The sequence below is a fragment of the Camelina sativa genome, chromosome 9, assembly GCF_030686135.1.
Source record: "Camelina sativa cultivar CO46 ecotype springtype chromosome 9, ASM3068613v1".
Lineage (NCBI taxonomy): Eukaryota > Viridiplantae > Streptophyta > Magnoliopsida > Brassicales > Brassicaceae > Camelina > Camelina sativa.
Genome location: NC_141888.1, coordinates 35590715 through 35605137, shown reverse-complemented (window position 1 = coordinate 35605137; position 14423 = coordinate 35590715). Strand labels below are relative to the sequence as shown.

Genomic DNA, 14423 nt, shown 5'->3' with positions numbered 1-14423 from the left:
CAAAAACCAGATTCCATTTGTATGATCACGGAGAAAAATAGATAGAAAGAAGGCAATTTTTGAAATCCAAATACAATTTGGCTCCGGTTACAGCTGACTCTACAATGATGATAAACAGCATAACAAACGTTTATTCTCTCAATACATAACTTATTGCATTATAGACTCAAAAGAAAACTTCTGCTGTGAACAAAGCATGTAAGGATCAGTCATTGTTAGGAATCAACAATAACCAGTCACTTACCATGCTCAAGCAAACCGGTGCCCTTAAATTTATCTTCCATTATGCCATCGATACGAGCTGCCATCTCTGGACTAAGATAATTAGTCCAATCTCCCACCTTTCCTTTCCTGAAATACGCGCTATTCGCATAAACAGCAGGACGATCTTCTCTGTCTTTCTCTCCTTTGTTAGCTTCAAGATTCTTCAATGTCTCGAAGCTGCAAAGACTCACCACTTTCTCAACAACACCTTTCTCCTCTTCCTCAGCAGTGAATCCATACCCCATAAACTCAGCCAGAGTCTTCACGTACGGCAAAGGATCAGCTCTCATAGTCTCGTAGTTGAGGAACAAAATCCGATCTGGATGTTGTTGGTAAGCTTTCCAATACGCCAGGACATGATCAAGGTAAGGACCGTACGCACACAGACCACGACAGTACATGTCAAAAGACTCCTCAAGATTGCTGACAGGTCCAAGATCTGTTCTTTCCTTGTGAATGAAAGTCCACATGGAGATGAAAGTGTCCTTTGGCTCTTTCCAGATGTAAACCATCTTGCAACCCGATTTCACAACCGACTCAGGTAACAACTCGTATGGGACATGAGTCGAAAAAAGAGTGTTTCCTTTGTCCTTGAGGACATCTACGTCAGGGAACAAAGGGAAGTCGATCTCAATGTAAGGAACAAACTCGTGAGGGTTACGTTTCAGGAGAGGGTTTGAGGAATCGTCGAAGTGGGATCGGTTGGCGATGGCGAAAGTTAAGGCTTTGAGCCAAGTGGTACCTGTCTTTGGGTAGCTACAGACTAGGAAGTCACTTGGTCGCGCTTGAAAGAACTCTTGAGCGTGAATACAACCTTCGAGGAGAGGCTGTAGCCACCAGTAACCACCATACTCGATCAGGGGCTCTTTCTCTCTCCAGCCTTTCTCGTGAGGAAACGTGGAGATTAGGGCTTGGTACCGCTCCTGATTCTTCTCAAACTCTGTTGATTCTATCTTGGTCTCTTCATGGTTCGGTACGGTCGCCACGGCGGTTAGGGTTTCTGATTCCATCGGGGATAGAGAAAGATGATCTCAAAGACTTGTGCTGAGTTCTGTGGGAGATGATAGAGTGTGATGGTCTGTGTTTGGACAAAGATCAGATTGGCTTTAGTAATGAAAGCTATTTTTTACCCACGTGTTATTATGTGATTGCAGGTTGTTGGTTTGGTGCGCACATGCTTAAAGTAGACAAAAAAAAAAAAACACTCAAAAGAGTATATAATTAACTTAAATACATAATTTTGTTAATCTGTAATTGCACAGCCTGCTTAAAGTATATGTGATATTTACTTTCTTAACGACTTAGATGAAAAAACAATCTATTTAAGTGTCATAAGCTGTGATGTAATCTTGCAAATAATAGTTTCTCATGTTTAATAAGTACCTGTCCCATAAGGTTCATCATACTTATCTGTTGCATGCTTTAGCCATGGTTTCATCTTATATTATTGGTGTTCATATCACACAACATAAGCCCAAGACATGCCGCGTGTAGCTTTGTGAGACCATAACATATATTATACTATTATACAAATTGATCTGCTTGCAACACGTTAGGTCCACCATTTATACAAATTCATTTTGTATCATATAGAGTTTTCGGTTAGTCAGTTTAGTTTAACTTGTCCGCATAAACTATTTTAATAAAACAAAATAATTAATCGATATCATTATATGAACATAGCTGATTACAATCCATATTGAAATCTCTACTTTACCGGCTCTTGCGAGTTTGAGTAGACAATTTTGTTGGTTGGTAATTAATCAAGTGCGACAAAAAGATACAACGAAGAAGTAGAATCATTCTGTTGACTGTTGAGGAAGGTTCAGAGTAGCATAGGGCACTTGATGGTGATTTCACTTTCAAAAAGCAAAATCACCTTTTTTTAATTGTTTATTTTGCATACACTTATTAGTTTATAATATTTCATTATGATTGATTACTGTCTGAACTCGAGTTTGAACGAGGAATGGAACCAATCATAACTTTAGGAAAGCGTATAATGTAAATTATATTATTTTTTTTTTTTATGTTTTTTTCTGTACTGTCTGAAAAAAATAATAATTAGCTTTTAAATAAGCCCATAAAATATCAAGTGGAAAGAAGCCAATGTTGAAAGTTATTTTATGAAATAATTAATTATGCAAACGTTGAGTCCATTATTTTACATATCTTAAGTTGGAAAAATTACGTTGCGTCATGGATTTTAACAGAAAAAAACAAAATTACGGCATGGATCATTGAAAAGTCAGGAGAGACACACTCACACACTGACAGACACACGTGTCCACTGACAATTGCCATAGACTGCTTGATGCTTCGACTTTTCTTCAACAATTTGTTGTGATCAGCTTCCATCTTCACCCCACATGACATCAATCAATATGCAACAAGCATGAAGCAACATGTTATTTTCTTCTTAAATCCGAACTCTTTCGGTTATTTTCATGTATGATAGTTCAGTAGATCATAGACTGTATCTCTTAGAAACAAGTTCGTTTTCGATTATCAGATCTATCTAATAAAAGATTTTCTTCTAAACAGTTAAAAAAATATTGGTTATTCTTTATTCGTTTCCTTTAAAATTTATACAGAAGATTTGGGAGATGAATAATAACCTATATGGCTGCTATATATATGTACCATAAATAGTTGTTTGGGGCATAACAAACGATCATTGGTAAGAACAGAAACAAAGATATATAGGAGATTGGTTAAGCTAAGCACGCAATATAGTATGATACCCCCTAAAAAAAAGTACGTAGTGTACTGAATACATGATCAAACACAAAACTAATTGATCAAATTAAACCAATCAGTTCGGGAAAACTTTTCTTGTATGTTATACACTTATATGTAATGTGAAATCATAACATCAACGGATCAACCTAGCTCATGGAGGATAATTAAGTAACACATTCCATTTGCATTCAATAGTTTAACGTAGTGTTTCACTTTCTCACAGCATGGTTTCATTCGCATGCAAGGATATGTAGGTTTTTTTTTTTTTTTTTTTTTCTCTTTGCACGGATAGGTCTAGCATATCCCCCAAAAACGAACAATGGTACCGTGCAAGTAAGCAAATCCGATCCTACCTAAGTTATTGAATCTACAAAGCAAAGATTGAAATATTGAATCTAAGAAAACCAAAGCAAATCAAACTCCCTAATTGATTTACTTGCCAATTTTCATCATCATCATCATCATTATATAGAAAAATAATTTCTCGACATTTATTTACTCATCCAAAATAGGTCTATCCCTTAAGGAGTCAGCAACTTCGTTAAACGTGGCTATCAGTAAATCGACGTCGTCTCCATTTTATCCTCTTGAAGAATCATTGTAAGTTCCCTCATGAACGATGTGTTCTCCAAAAAAGACCCATCCAACATCAAGAACTCTTCACCATCGTGAGATACAACATTACTAGAAAATCTTGATGAAAACCTCGTCATATCTTCAATGTCACTGAAGATATCGTCATACAAGAAGATATCGGAGGAGTCAGAGCACGTGGAAGAGGACAAAGATGTTGCATCAACATTTATGCTTTGGTCAGTGAGGATATTCGAAGAGGTTGGTGTGGACGAAGAACTCGTTGACCTTTCACATTCGGAAGCACTTATAGTAGGAGTAGTGTAACTAGCAAGTAAGCTACCACTTCCAATAATATCAGACAGAACACTCTGGTTTATTCTCTGACCAAATCTGTTAGCTACTCTGTTTAAGAACCGAGCTGATGATCTTGATGATGACTTATTGTCTTTTGACTTATGATCATCTTCCTCCTGATGAACGCTGGTGTTCTCCCGTGGCGTCTCGGGATGGTCAGATGATTTACCGGCACCATCGATAAGGGATTTGTGGGTCAACGGATCGATACCTTTCTTGACCAGACGTTTCTTGATGTGAGTGTTCCAATGGTTCTTGATCTCATTGTCTGTTCTTCCTGGTAACCTACGAGCTATGGCCGACCATCTGATCAGTAAAACATATTCTTTATTAGCAAATGTGTGTATACCAAAAGGTCGTTATAGCATCTCACACTGTCACACATTTTGTGAGGATCATTAAGGGGATATTGTTTTTATTATTATTATAGAGTATAGAGTTAAAAAAAAAAAAAAAAAAAAAAAAACACTTAATTACTTGTTGCCATGTATCGCATGGAGGCTGATCATGGAATCTTCCTCATCTTGGCTAAAATCTCCACGCTTAATGTCAGGTCTTAGGTAATTCGCCCATCTCAGTCTGCAGCTTTTGCCACATCTTTTGAGTCCTATAATGTTATTTAAAAAAAATGAAAACATTGATTAATATTAATTATTATTAAAACAGTATAATAATGCAAAGATAAGCTGATTATGGAAATAGCCAAATGGGTTACATACCAGCTTTATCAGGAAGGGTTCTCCATCCTCCTTCACCGTGTCGTTGAACATGGGCGATGAGTATTTGGTCTTCTTCTTGAGTCCATACTCCTTTCTTCAACCCTACTGCTCTACAACAGGGAGTCCGTACCATTCTTGATTCTTAAATATACTTTTAATTGTTATGTGTTTTTGCTCTTTCCCAGTTTCTGATATTTTGTGTTTGAGAAGTGAGATGAAGACGAACAAAACAGAGATAAGAGAGAGAGCTTTTTGTATGTTTTTCTCACTTGGGGTTGGATAGTTTTTATAGTAACGATTAAGCGTGCGTGGCTCGTGTGCAGCCGACGGCGTTGTTTAAAGTGATTGACACGTCACACGTGGATTATTAAGTGGAACAAAGAATTGAGATGGAGGTTTCTTTACGTATCTTTACATTTCTTTGTTAGCCATTTTATTTTTTTGGTCCTTTCTAACTTAAAACACCATTTATAATTATAATATCCAGATATTTGAACAGACAAAATATCCAGAAATTTGAACAGACAAATTTAATCACTAGCATTAAAATCAGATGGACAATTCTTCCCTCTTATCTTGGTTTTAAAATTTCGTAGTATTCCGTAGTACTTTTCTCAACAAGACTAATTGACCTAAATTTATTTAAATACTCCTTTTATTTCAATTTCTTTGTAACTTAAGATTTTTGCAAATTAAAAAAAAAATCACAGATAATTTCTCATTTAATGTACTTCTTAATTATACATAAAACCATTATTAAATACAACTAGTTTAGCTAATAAGAAAACACACTATAAAATATAATAACCCATAAATATAAAATACATTTAATTTTTGCATAGAAAGTTTAAAACAGTATAATTAGAAAAAAAATTGGTTTAAATGACAAAATGGTCCATAAATATCCTAAATATATCTATTGTCAAAAAGAGATCGATAAATATCTGACGTTAACGTCATAATTTAGAGGTCATATATACGTGATTGACAAAAGTTAATTAACTGGATGATGAACACTGTGAAGTGAATGTACAATATTTTATACTTCACTTTCGTATTTTTCTTTGAGTTGAATGTTCTCATATGTCATCACTCTTTAGACAATCTTCCGGACAAATAAAGGATTCAGTCAAGTTAAAATTACTATTTAAAAAAAAGAATCAGACATCAGAGTATGGTTTAATAATCACGGTTAAAATTTGTCAAAAGTCATATCTCACGAGGCGTGAAAAACATAAAAAAAAACTGACCTCGAGATTTTCAATAAGAAAATCCAACAAAAAAATATAATATCCCAAGCGAAAAAGAGTGCCTGTAACGTATTATTGTCGGACTAAAAATCAACTGTAAAAGATGGAATGCGCGCGCGCGAGACTATTCTAACGAAGAAGACAATCAAAAGAAACACTATAACGCAGTTCACGACAAAACCAAATAAAATAACAGTAAGAAATACAAAGCGGTTTTCAAACATGCACACTTGGTGGCATCGACTACGAAAACTGAAAATTCGAGGAAAGTGATCAACTCATCAACAATACGGTCGTTTGTATTTGATGAAATAAATCAAAATAAACCTACAATTTGGTCGCTCAAACACTGGACCTGGACAGCATTTATCTGAATCAAAATACCCACAAAAATGGAAATAAAAGAAATAGTATAACTTTGACAAAAACAGTAAAAGAATTGATATAACTTTTCTACTTTATAATTTTCCACGGTTAGACTAAGAAAACCATTATTTGCATACTGACTTGAAGATATTGTAGATAAAGAACATCTTTTGTCAGTGCAACCCTGAAAATACAGTACTATTCTCCATAATTATCATTCATTATATAATACAGACTTGTAGCCCAAAGTAGGGTATACACTACAGAAGGCAAGAACTATATATATATTCCGAGATAAAAGTTACGATATTAGCACATACGTACGATTCCATGTTTCAAGTATGATTCCATCGACGAACTTATTACATTATTTTACACTTTATTTCACATAATTAAGCCAGAACCTTTGCCGGGGCTACAAACAAGCCTACAACGCCATATCGACATAAATGATCGTTTTAATGCAAGCGAAAAAGTTGACTAAGACTAACAAGATTTGGCATTTTCCGTGCGACATTAGTTAGTACTAGTACTAGTAGTACCTAGGCCTGGGACTAAATATCCGGATCCGTCGGATATCCGGTTTTTCGGATCAGATCCGGATTCGAATATTGAATTTTGGTATCCGACCGGATCCGGATACGGAGTCGGATATCGATAAAAATTCAAACCGGATATCCGGATCCGGTTCTATGCTAATCTATTGGATTTGGGCTTTATGTTATTGGACTTTTAAATTTTAATATCTAAAAGTATTGGGCCAAATCCAATAAACTAACACCTACACAAACCCTAGTCCATAGCCACAACATTCTCGACAAAAAAACAAAAAAAAAACCTCTCTCTTTTCACTTCCACGACGGCCGACATAGGAGATGGAGCAGTCCTTTCATCGATTCAGTTCTTTCTTTTTGATTTCGGCTCTATTGCTCCTCCACCACCAACTTTCCTCCATCCTCCGCCTGTTATATCTACGGTGGCTAAGAGCCCTTTCTCTTCTTTTCCTCTGGTTTCGCTGTTATAGTGATGCAAAAGTTTCAAGAGGAGAAACAAGATAAAAAACCAATATAAGTGATGAGATTAAAGATCCAGCAGAGAAGAGATTCAAGATCGGCGAGAGGAGATTGAAAATCTTGAGTGCTAGGGTTTTTTTTGGAGAAGAGAACATAAAGGAAACAAAAAAAATACCGGATCCGGATATCCGCGGATATCCGAGTATTTGAACGGAGATCCGGTGGCCGGATATCCGGGGTGGCCGGATCCGGATTCGGAGATCACAACTACATATCCGGCGGATCCGGAGGCGGATCCGGATACCTCCAAAAACACCGGATATCCGAATCCGTCTCAGTTAGGACTTAGGAAGCAAAATACCAAAAGCTTATTTGTCAAAAAAATAAAACACAACCAAAACGACTTCAATTTTGTTTTTTTTTTTTTTTGAGAAAATTACAAAAAGGAATAAATAGATGCAACTATGCAAGTTACTTTACAATATGCCAAAGCTACCAAACTCTTCTTTGATTGATAACTAAAACACTTAAGGTTAGGTCTTCCAAGTGACCGCCATTGTGAAGTAAGCTCGGTCTCTTACTTTACTTGGTTTGACCAGAGTATGATACTTATGTTTGGGCTTGGGCTTGGGATTGGGGCTAAGTTTGGAAATCATAATAAATTGAAGAAGTATATAATCAATTCGAGTGGTTACGTTTGTGTGATATATATAAGGCTCACTTTCAATTCCCCTTATCCACGAAATCTCAAGTTCACTATCTCTCCACCAATGACGTTATTATTAACAACCAGATTCAATCACATTCATCATCAGCTAGACAAAGTATGATGCTCCGCAATGCGAAACTTTTGTCCCTATCCGCAAAATTCCAACCGTCGTCTACAGAGCCACCGCATAACAGCCGGAGAACCAATATCACCGTAGGAACGTTCTCGGAACCAGATTGCAAACTATCGCGAAGGAATCTAAGTAAATCCTCGTTACTTTTACTCCTAAGTACTCAAACAACTCTGACGCCATTGCTCGACTTTTCCAAAGCTCAAGCAGATGATACAACAATTAGTAATCCTAATCCCACAAATTGCGGAAACAGAGTAAGAAAAAATGTTAATTCCAATTTTAATTTCTCAATCTTCGATACTGGTTGGTTAAATTCGGTTTCTTCTCCAGGTTCCGACTAAGAAAGCGTTCATCGACGTATCGATCGACGGAGAACCAATCGGAAGGATCATAATCGGATTATACGGAGACGATGTACCGGCGGGAACAGCTAGATTCAGCAGCATCGTAAGCGGGAAAGCAGGGATAAGTTACCGGAGAAAAGAGTTCGTGAAGATCATGCCAGGATACGTTCAGCACGGCGGGATCAGATCTTACGGCGTTGACGCAGAGAGAGCCACAGCCGCGGTGGGTACTCTACAGAACTTGATCGAAGAGTGGGAGAGAGGGAGGAGAGGAGAGATATGTAATAATGAGAATAAGGCGGGGAGCGTTGGGATCGTTGTGAGGGATCCGTCGATACCGCCGCCGAAGACGAAGCTTGTGGCGAGGAATGGGAAGCTTGCGATGGAGGAAGAGGTTGTTACGGTGGGACCTAACGGAACGGAGTTTGTTATAACGGCGGTTGATTCGCCGGAGCTGGAGGATTCGGTGTTGGTGATTGGGAAGGTTTTGGAAGGGATGGGAGTTGTGGAGAAGATTAGGGAAGTGAAGACTGTTAGGGATAACACTTCTTCTCCTTATTTCAGGTTCACATTTTTATTTTATTTTTACCGTTGGATTTGAATTTGTGTGTTTTTTTATTTATTTGAGATTGAGAGGGTTTGTGATTGTGGTTTTGTGAAATAGGGTGGCTAAAGTGATCGGAGATAAGAGAGCTGTGGTGGCGGAGAGAGGATTTAATCGGCCTTATTCGAAAGTTGTTGTCACCAATTGTGGTTTGATAGAGTCACCAACTCTATGAATGAGAGCTCCTGTTTTTATTGGCAGCGTTTTTTTTTGTTGTAGTAATGCAAGAAATGTTTTTGTTTTTAAACTCAACAAACTGGTTTAACAAGAGTAACCCGTTATCAATTACATTATCAATTGAGAAATTGTAAGTGGGATAAGAATTTTTTGTCCTCGGCCAGAGCATCCCCAATAGAATTGAACTGCCTGAGGCTTAACTATATAACTCAGATACTCGATCTCATTAAGAATTAGTTCCAAGCTCGACATACAACTCTATACATATTTCTAATCTACTTCTTTTGTTAACAGAATCAATGTACTGATGTAGCAACTAACACAAGTTCTGAATTAATTTACGTGCTTAATCAAATTTAAACGGTTTATTATGGTTAAACAAATTCTATAATGTCTCGGTCCGAAATAAAAGCCCAATCTTATATTAAAGCCCATGAGCCCAAGCTAGCCCTAAATTAATTTAGGGTTTCTGTCTCTTCAAAATGTGACCTATCCTCTACCTCTTGCACTTACCCATCCATTTTCTCGGCCGGAAAGTCTTCTTGATTCTCTTCGAGGGTTTGCTACAGAGAGTGTAAGAAACCATGCCGGCGAAGCAGAGGACACTGAAGGTCAACAGGAACCCTGATCTGATCAGGGGAGTTGGTAAATACTCAAGGTCTCAGATGTACCATAAGAGAGGTCTGTGGGCAATCAAGGCCAAAAATGGAGGCGTTTTCCCTCGCCACGATGCTAAGTCTAAGGTTGATGCTCCGGCGGAGAAGCCACCAAAGTTCTATCCAGCTGAAGACGTGAAGAAACCTCTCGCCAACAGGCGCACGCAAAAGCCAACCAAGCTCAGGTACTCTAGCTTATAAACTGTCCCATTGTCTTGGACTCTGATGTATAGCTCGATGCAGTAGTCTTTTATGTCTTTGGTTTAAGTAGTGGTTTGTATGCATTTTAATTCCTTGACTCTTCCGGAAACATTGGCTAGTTTTGTATTGTTTAAATCGTTAATTACTGAGGCTTTTTGGAAGAATTGTAGTCTGTTCAGTTTTGTTTGTTGTCTCATTTGCTATGTAATTTGCTGTTACATTGTCATGAATCTGTTGTGTTGTAATCAGATCTTCTTATGACTGTACTGCAGATCCAGCATCACCCCAGGAACTGTGTTGATTATTCTTGCTGGTAGGTTCAAGGGAAAGAGAGTTGTTTTTCTAAAGCAGCTTGCCTCTGGATTGCTTCTTGTCTCTGGTGAGTTTTATGCTAATGTTCTCTCTTGATTTTGCCAACATTGTATATCCCAAATGAGGAACACCCACTTTCATTAAACGTGCTTTGTGTATTCTGTATGAAGTTGACATTCTTGTTGTGTGTTATTGACGTGCAGGACCATTCAAGGTCAATGGTGTTCCTTTGAGACGTGTGAACCAAGCCTATGTGATTGGCACTTCAACTAAGGTGGACATTTCTGGAGTCACCGTCGACAAATTTGATGATAAGTACTTTGCCAAGGTTGCTGAGAAGAAAAACAAGAAGACAGAAGGAGAGTTCTTCGAGGCTGATAAAGAGGTATCTCAAACGCACATTTAGTTCATCTTGTTTGTGCACTACCCAAGTTAAAAAGCTATTCTTGACCAACATATATACCTTTTGGATTCATTCCACAGGAGAAGAAGGAGATTCCACAAGGGAAGAAAGATGACCAGAAAGCCGTGGATGCAGCTTTGATCAAAGCCATTGAAGCAGTTCCTGAGTTGAAGGCTTACCTTGGAGCAAGGTTTTCGTTGAAACAAGGAATGAAGCCCCATGAGCTTGTTTTCTAGATTTCATAACCTTTTTCTGAGGTTTCTGTTAGAGTATCTGTCTCCTCAAGTTTTACACTTCAAATGGTTGGTTTTGTTCTTGTCCACTGACCAGAGACATAAAATTTTGGCTGCTGCTTTATGGATTTCTGTTCTACATACGGATAATTTATCAATCTTGGTTTTGAATGTGTGAGATCTGACTTCAGCAATGGTAAACAGTTCAGATGATTCTAGTAAGTAGTAATTGTTAAGACATGATGGAAATCGAAGTGAAGAATTGAAAAAACCATTTCAGTGATGCTAATAGTTAGCTTACATTCTACATAAAACGTTGATACTCTTATTACTTTATCACTCACACATGCACTGAGATCAAGCTGGAGGTGCTTCTATACGAGTTTGATCGTTATCTTTAGGTGTTTCTTTACCAGCACAATCAGCAACTTTAGCTCCGGCCTCAACATCTCCGGCCAAACATCGTCTCCATTTTCGTCTCAGCCATCCTAAGAGCCCACCACTCTTTATCATCTCCAATGGATTGGCTTCAGCAACTAAAACAGTACCCTGGCGGCGCCTTGCACATATACGACCCAAGAAGCAAGAGAGAACTGCAAGAACGACGAGAACAGAGATGACTGCGAAGAAGGGTCCAATAGAGCCGGAGGAGTAATGGTTTGGAGCGTTTGGTGCTGCAATTAGATTGGCATTGGTAGCCGTAGGTACGATCTCATTGCCTCCTAATTGCTGTTGCGGTTGTTGTTGTGTAGGAAACAACGACGAGCTGCTACTACTACTAGCCATAGCCATTAAATCTAATGATGTTTGTGGTTCTTGGAGATGAAGATTCTATATTTGTCGATAGAGTTCGCTAGCTATGGTATATCTGAAAATGAAGATGTATTATATATAGAGCCATAGAGGCATGTGCACATGGACATTGGTCTTTTGGAGAGCTTTTAAGCCGACCAATGTTTGGTGAGGAAGGACATGTAAAGGTGAATAAAGCGGAGAAATCCTCATCAGCTTCATCAAAAGCTTCTCAAGCTATAATAATAAAGATATGTATACGATCCATTGCACTCTTAGAGGTGAAGCAAACGTTGACTTCTTGTTCTGATTTTGGCATTTGTCATACCCTGGGGGATTAGCCCAACTTTATAGATAAACTACTGTAACTGCCACTAGTTTGAGTTTGGAGTGACTTCTCTGTAAAATTAGATTTATGATTACTTGAATTCAGTGTTCAAGAAAGCGGTCTAGGCGGCCGTCTAGGCGCTAGGCGCTCAGCAGACGTTTAGATGACCGCGTAAACCGCTTAAAATTACATAAATTGTATTTTAATATTTATTTTTGATTTTTAAATTACATATATTAAATTATTATGTTTTATATCTATATATGTAATTATAAATATTTATATGTTGTTAATATAATTTAAATAAATGTATTTTTTTTTTACTTTTGTTTATAATTTGTATTTTTTTATTTTTATAACATATATTTTTGTATAATTTTATATATTTAATGTTTTATGTTGTAAACGCCTAAACCGCCTAAAAACCGTCTAGACCCCAACTAAGCGTTCTAGGCACTAGGCGCTGGATCACCGCGTAGATACCGCCTAGCGCTTTCTTGAACACTGCTTGAATTAAACAAAACGGTTAATTCTTACGAACTAAAGAATAACAAATCCTATTATGTATGTCACGGTCCACATTAAAAGCCCGATCTAATTCCAAAGCCCACAAGCCCAAATTTGCCCTAAATTTTCAAATTAGGGTTTCTCTGTCTTCAAATTAACCATCCTCTCCGCCTCAACGCTCTCTTCTTGCCACTCTCTCAGCCGGAATAATTTGCCTGATTCATCACGACAGAGGGAACCATGCCGGCTAAACAGAGGACGCCGAAGGTGAACAGAAACCCTGATCTGATCAGGGGAGTAGGTAAATACTCGAGATCCCAGATGTACCATAAGAGAGGTTTGTGGGCAATCAAGGCCAAAAATGGAGGCGTTTTCCCCCGCCACGATGCTAAATCGAAGGTTGATACACCGGCGGAGAAGCCACCAAAGTTCTATCCAGCTGAAGATGTTAAGAAACCTCTTCCCAACAGGCGCACGCCAAAACCAACCAAGCTCAGGTACTTTAGCTATGATACACTGTCTCCTAGCTCGATACAATTGTCTTCCTTGTGGTTTGCTGTTGATTGTTTTTTTGGCTCGTAGAGTAGTTTTGCTAAGAGGGTTTGTATTAGATTTGAATATCTGCTGGAAAGTGGCAAACTTTTTGGAGAATTTGTGGAAATGCACGGGTTTATGAAAATTACGTTGTTCTTTGCTTTGCCTTGTTTTGGTTACGTCAGTTGATTATGGGTTTAATAATGTTTGTATTGTAGATCAAGCATCACACCAGGGACAGTGCTGATCATCCTTGCTGGTAGGTTCAAGGGCAAGAGAGTTGTTTTTCTGAAGCAACTTCCCTCTGGTTTGCTTCTTGTGTCCGGTGAGTTTTATCCTAATCCTGCTCTCTTGATTGCCATATTCTATAGTCCATTTGGAGAACGCTTATTCTCTATATATTTTATTTTCTCTGTCTTCTATTTGGACCTGAAGTTTTCCTATTTTCTGTTATTGACATTCAGGACCATTCAAGGTCAATGGTGTTCCTTTAAGACGTGTTAACCAGGCCTATGTGATTGGCACTTCCACGAAGGTTGACATTTCTGGAGTCACTCTTGACAAATTCGATGATAAGTACTTTGCCAAGGTTGCTGAGAAGAAAAAGAAGAAGACAGAAGGAGAGTTCTTCGAGGCTGATAAAGAGGTATAATAATCTTTTTGGCAAGTTACAATAACCATTGCTTGATCAGAAAGTGGTTTTATATCGCATTTTAGATAGAATGCCAATTCATCTTGGTTATCACAGTCCATTGTAGTTGGCCAAATTGTAATCATTATGCTTGACTTAACACCTCTTTTTTAAATATCACAGGAGAAGAAGGAGATTCCACAAGGGAAGAAAGATGACCAAAAAGCTGTGGATGCAGCTTTGATCAAAGCCATTGAAGCAGTTCCCGAGTTGAAGGCTTACCTTGGAGCAAGGTTTTCACTGAAACAAGGGATGAAGCCCCATGAGCTTGTTTTCTAGGTTTCATAACCTAACCTTTTTTGTTTGAGTTTTCTAGAGTATCCGTCTCCGGAAGTGTGTGTTACCCTCTAAATGGTTGGCTTATACCTTCTATATTTTACGTATGGATAAACTATCGAACCTGTTTCGTGATGTGACCTCTAAAGCAAAATTCTATGAAAGAGGAGACTTAAGTTGTGCTTTAGCTGTTACGAACTTGAACAAACATTTAGACAGAAGCATGTATGTGTATAATG

The 14423-nt window shown here is 37.9% G+C and overlaps 5 protein-coding genes, 1 long non-coding RNA gene and 1 pseudogene across 7 annotated transcripts; 3 read left to right on the top strand and 4 right to left on the bottom strand.

Moving 5' to 3' along the window:
* Window positions 1–38: 38 nt before the first annotated feature.
* Window positions 39–1409, bottom strand: LOC104713043 (cytosolic sulfotransferase 18 pseudogene; annotated as a pseudogene). The gene has a single exon (XR_015565033.1). The product of XR_015565033.1 is annotated as a cytosolic sulfotransferase 18 pseudogene (transcript).
* Window positions 1410–3417: 2008 nt separating this feature from the next.
* Window positions 3418–4915, bottom strand: LOC104713042 (transcription factor MYB122-like). The gene is made up of 3 exons (XM_087466662.1): window positions 4656–4915; window positions 4414–4543; window positions 3418–4242 (listed from the first exon to the last, which is right to left on the bottom strand). Exons 1-3 carry the CDS (start codon window positions 4786–4788, stop codon window positions 3561–3563), a joined length of 945 nt encoding a protein of 314 aa, XP_087322788.1. The 5' UTR covers window positions 4789–4915; the 3' UTR covers window positions 3418–3560.
* A 1682-nt stretch (window positions 4916–6597) lies between these two features.
* LOC104713041 (uncharacterized) lies at window positions 6598–7855 on the bottom strand. Its single transcript, XR_755568.3, has 2 exons — window positions 7460–7855; window positions 6598–7286 (listed from the first exon to the last, which is right to left on the bottom strand). It is a non-coding gene; the product is annotated as an uncharacterized LOC104713041 (long non-coding RNA).
* A 120-nt stretch (window positions 7856–7975) lies between these two features.
* LOC104713040 (peptidyl-prolyl cis-trans isomerase CYP26-2, chloroplastic) lies at window positions 7976–9406 on the top strand. The gene is made up of 3 exons (XM_010430072.3): window positions 7976–8380; window positions 8457–9034; window positions 9135–9406. Exons 1-3 carry the CDS (start codon window positions 8111–8113, stop codon window positions 9247–9249), a joined length of 963 nt encoding a protein of 320 aa, XP_010428374.2. The 5' UTR covers window positions 7976–8110; the 3' UTR covers window positions 9250–9406.
* Window positions 9407–9703: 297 nt separating this feature from the next.
* LOC104713039 (large ribosomal subunit protein eL6y) lies at window positions 9704–11234 on the top strand. The gene is made up of 4 exons (XM_010430071.3): window positions 9704–10092; window positions 10381–10487; window positions 10624–10805; window positions 10904–11234. Exons 1-4 carry the CDS (start codon window positions 9836–9838, stop codon window positions 11057–11059), a joined length of 702 nt encoding a protein of 233 aa, XP_010428373.1. The 5' UTR covers window positions 9704–9835; the 3' UTR covers window positions 11060–11234.
* A 71-nt stretch (window positions 11235–11305) lies between these two features.
* On the bottom strand, window positions 11306–11933 carry LOC104713038 (uncharacterized). Its single transcript, XM_010430070.3, has one exon. It carries the CDS (start codon window positions 11846–11848, stop codon window positions 11414–11416), a length of 435 nt encoding a protein of 144 aa, XP_010428372.1. The 5' UTR covers window positions 11849–11933; the 3' UTR covers window positions 11306–11413.
* An 834-nt stretch (window positions 11934–12767) lies between these two features.
* Window positions 12768–14371, top strand: LOC104713036 (large ribosomal subunit protein eL6x). The gene is made up of 4 exons (XM_010430069.3): window positions 12768–13180; window positions 13436–13542; window positions 13682–13863; window positions 14032–14371. Exons 1-4 carry the CDS (start codon window positions 12924–12926, stop codon window positions 14185–14187), a joined length of 702 nt encoding a protein of 233 aa, XP_010428371.1. The 5' UTR covers window positions 12768–12923; the 3' UTR covers window positions 14188–14371.
* The last annotated feature ends 52 nt before the right edge of the window (window positions 14372–14423 follow it).

Coding starts and splice junctions, on each gene's coding strand:
- LOC104713038 (XM_010430070.3), bottom strand. CDS start 11,848: ATGGCTATGGCTAGTAGTAGTAGCAGCTCGTCGTTGTTTCCTACACAA.
- LOC104713040 (XM_010430072.3), top strand. CDS start 8,111: ATGATGCTCCGCAATGCGAAACTTTTGTCCCTATCCGCAAAATTCCAA. Junction 8,381..8,456: donor CCACAAATTGCGGAAACAGA/GTAAGAAAAAAT, acceptor TTTCTTCTCCAG/GTTCCGACTAAGAAAGCGTT. Junction 9,035..9,134: donor ACTTCTTCTCCTTATTTCAG/GTTCACATTTTT, acceptor TTTGTGAAATAG/GGTGGCTAAAGTGATCGGAG.
- LOC104713042 (XM_087466662.1), bottom strand. CDS start 4,788: ATGGTACGGACTCCCTGTTGTAGAGCAGTAGGGTTGAAGAAAGGAGTA. Junction 4,544..4,655: donor AACCCTTCCTGATAAAGCTG/GTATGTAACCCA, acceptor ATAACATTATAG/GACTCAAAAGATGTGGCAAA. Junction 4,243..4,413: donor CATGCGATACATGGCAACAA/GTAATTAAGTGT, acceptor TTTACTGATCAG/ATGGTCGGCCATAGCTCGTA.
- LOC104713039 (XM_010430071.3), top strand. CDS start 9,836: ATGCCGGCGAAGCAGAGGACACTGAAGGTCAACAGGAACCCTGATCTG. Junction 10,488..10,623: donor TGGATTGCTTCTTGTCTCTG/GTGAGTTTTATG, acceptor ATTGACGTGCAG/GACCATTCAAGGTCAATGGT. Junction 10,806..10,903: donor TCTTCGAGGCTGATAAAGAG/GTATCTCAAACG, acceptor TTCATTCCACAG/GAGAAGAAGGAGATTCCACA.
- LOC104713036 (XM_010430069.3), top strand. CDS start 12,924: ATGCCGGCTAAACAGAGGACGCCGAAGGTGAACAGAAACCCTGATCTG. Junction 13,543..13,681: donor TGGTTTGCTTCTTGTGTCCG/GTGAGTTTTATC, acceptor ATTGACATTCAG/GACCATTCAAGGTCAATGGT. Junction 13,864..14,031: donor TCTTCGAGGCTGATAAAGAG/GTATAATAATCT, acceptor TAAATATCACAG/GAGAAGAAGGAGATTCCACA.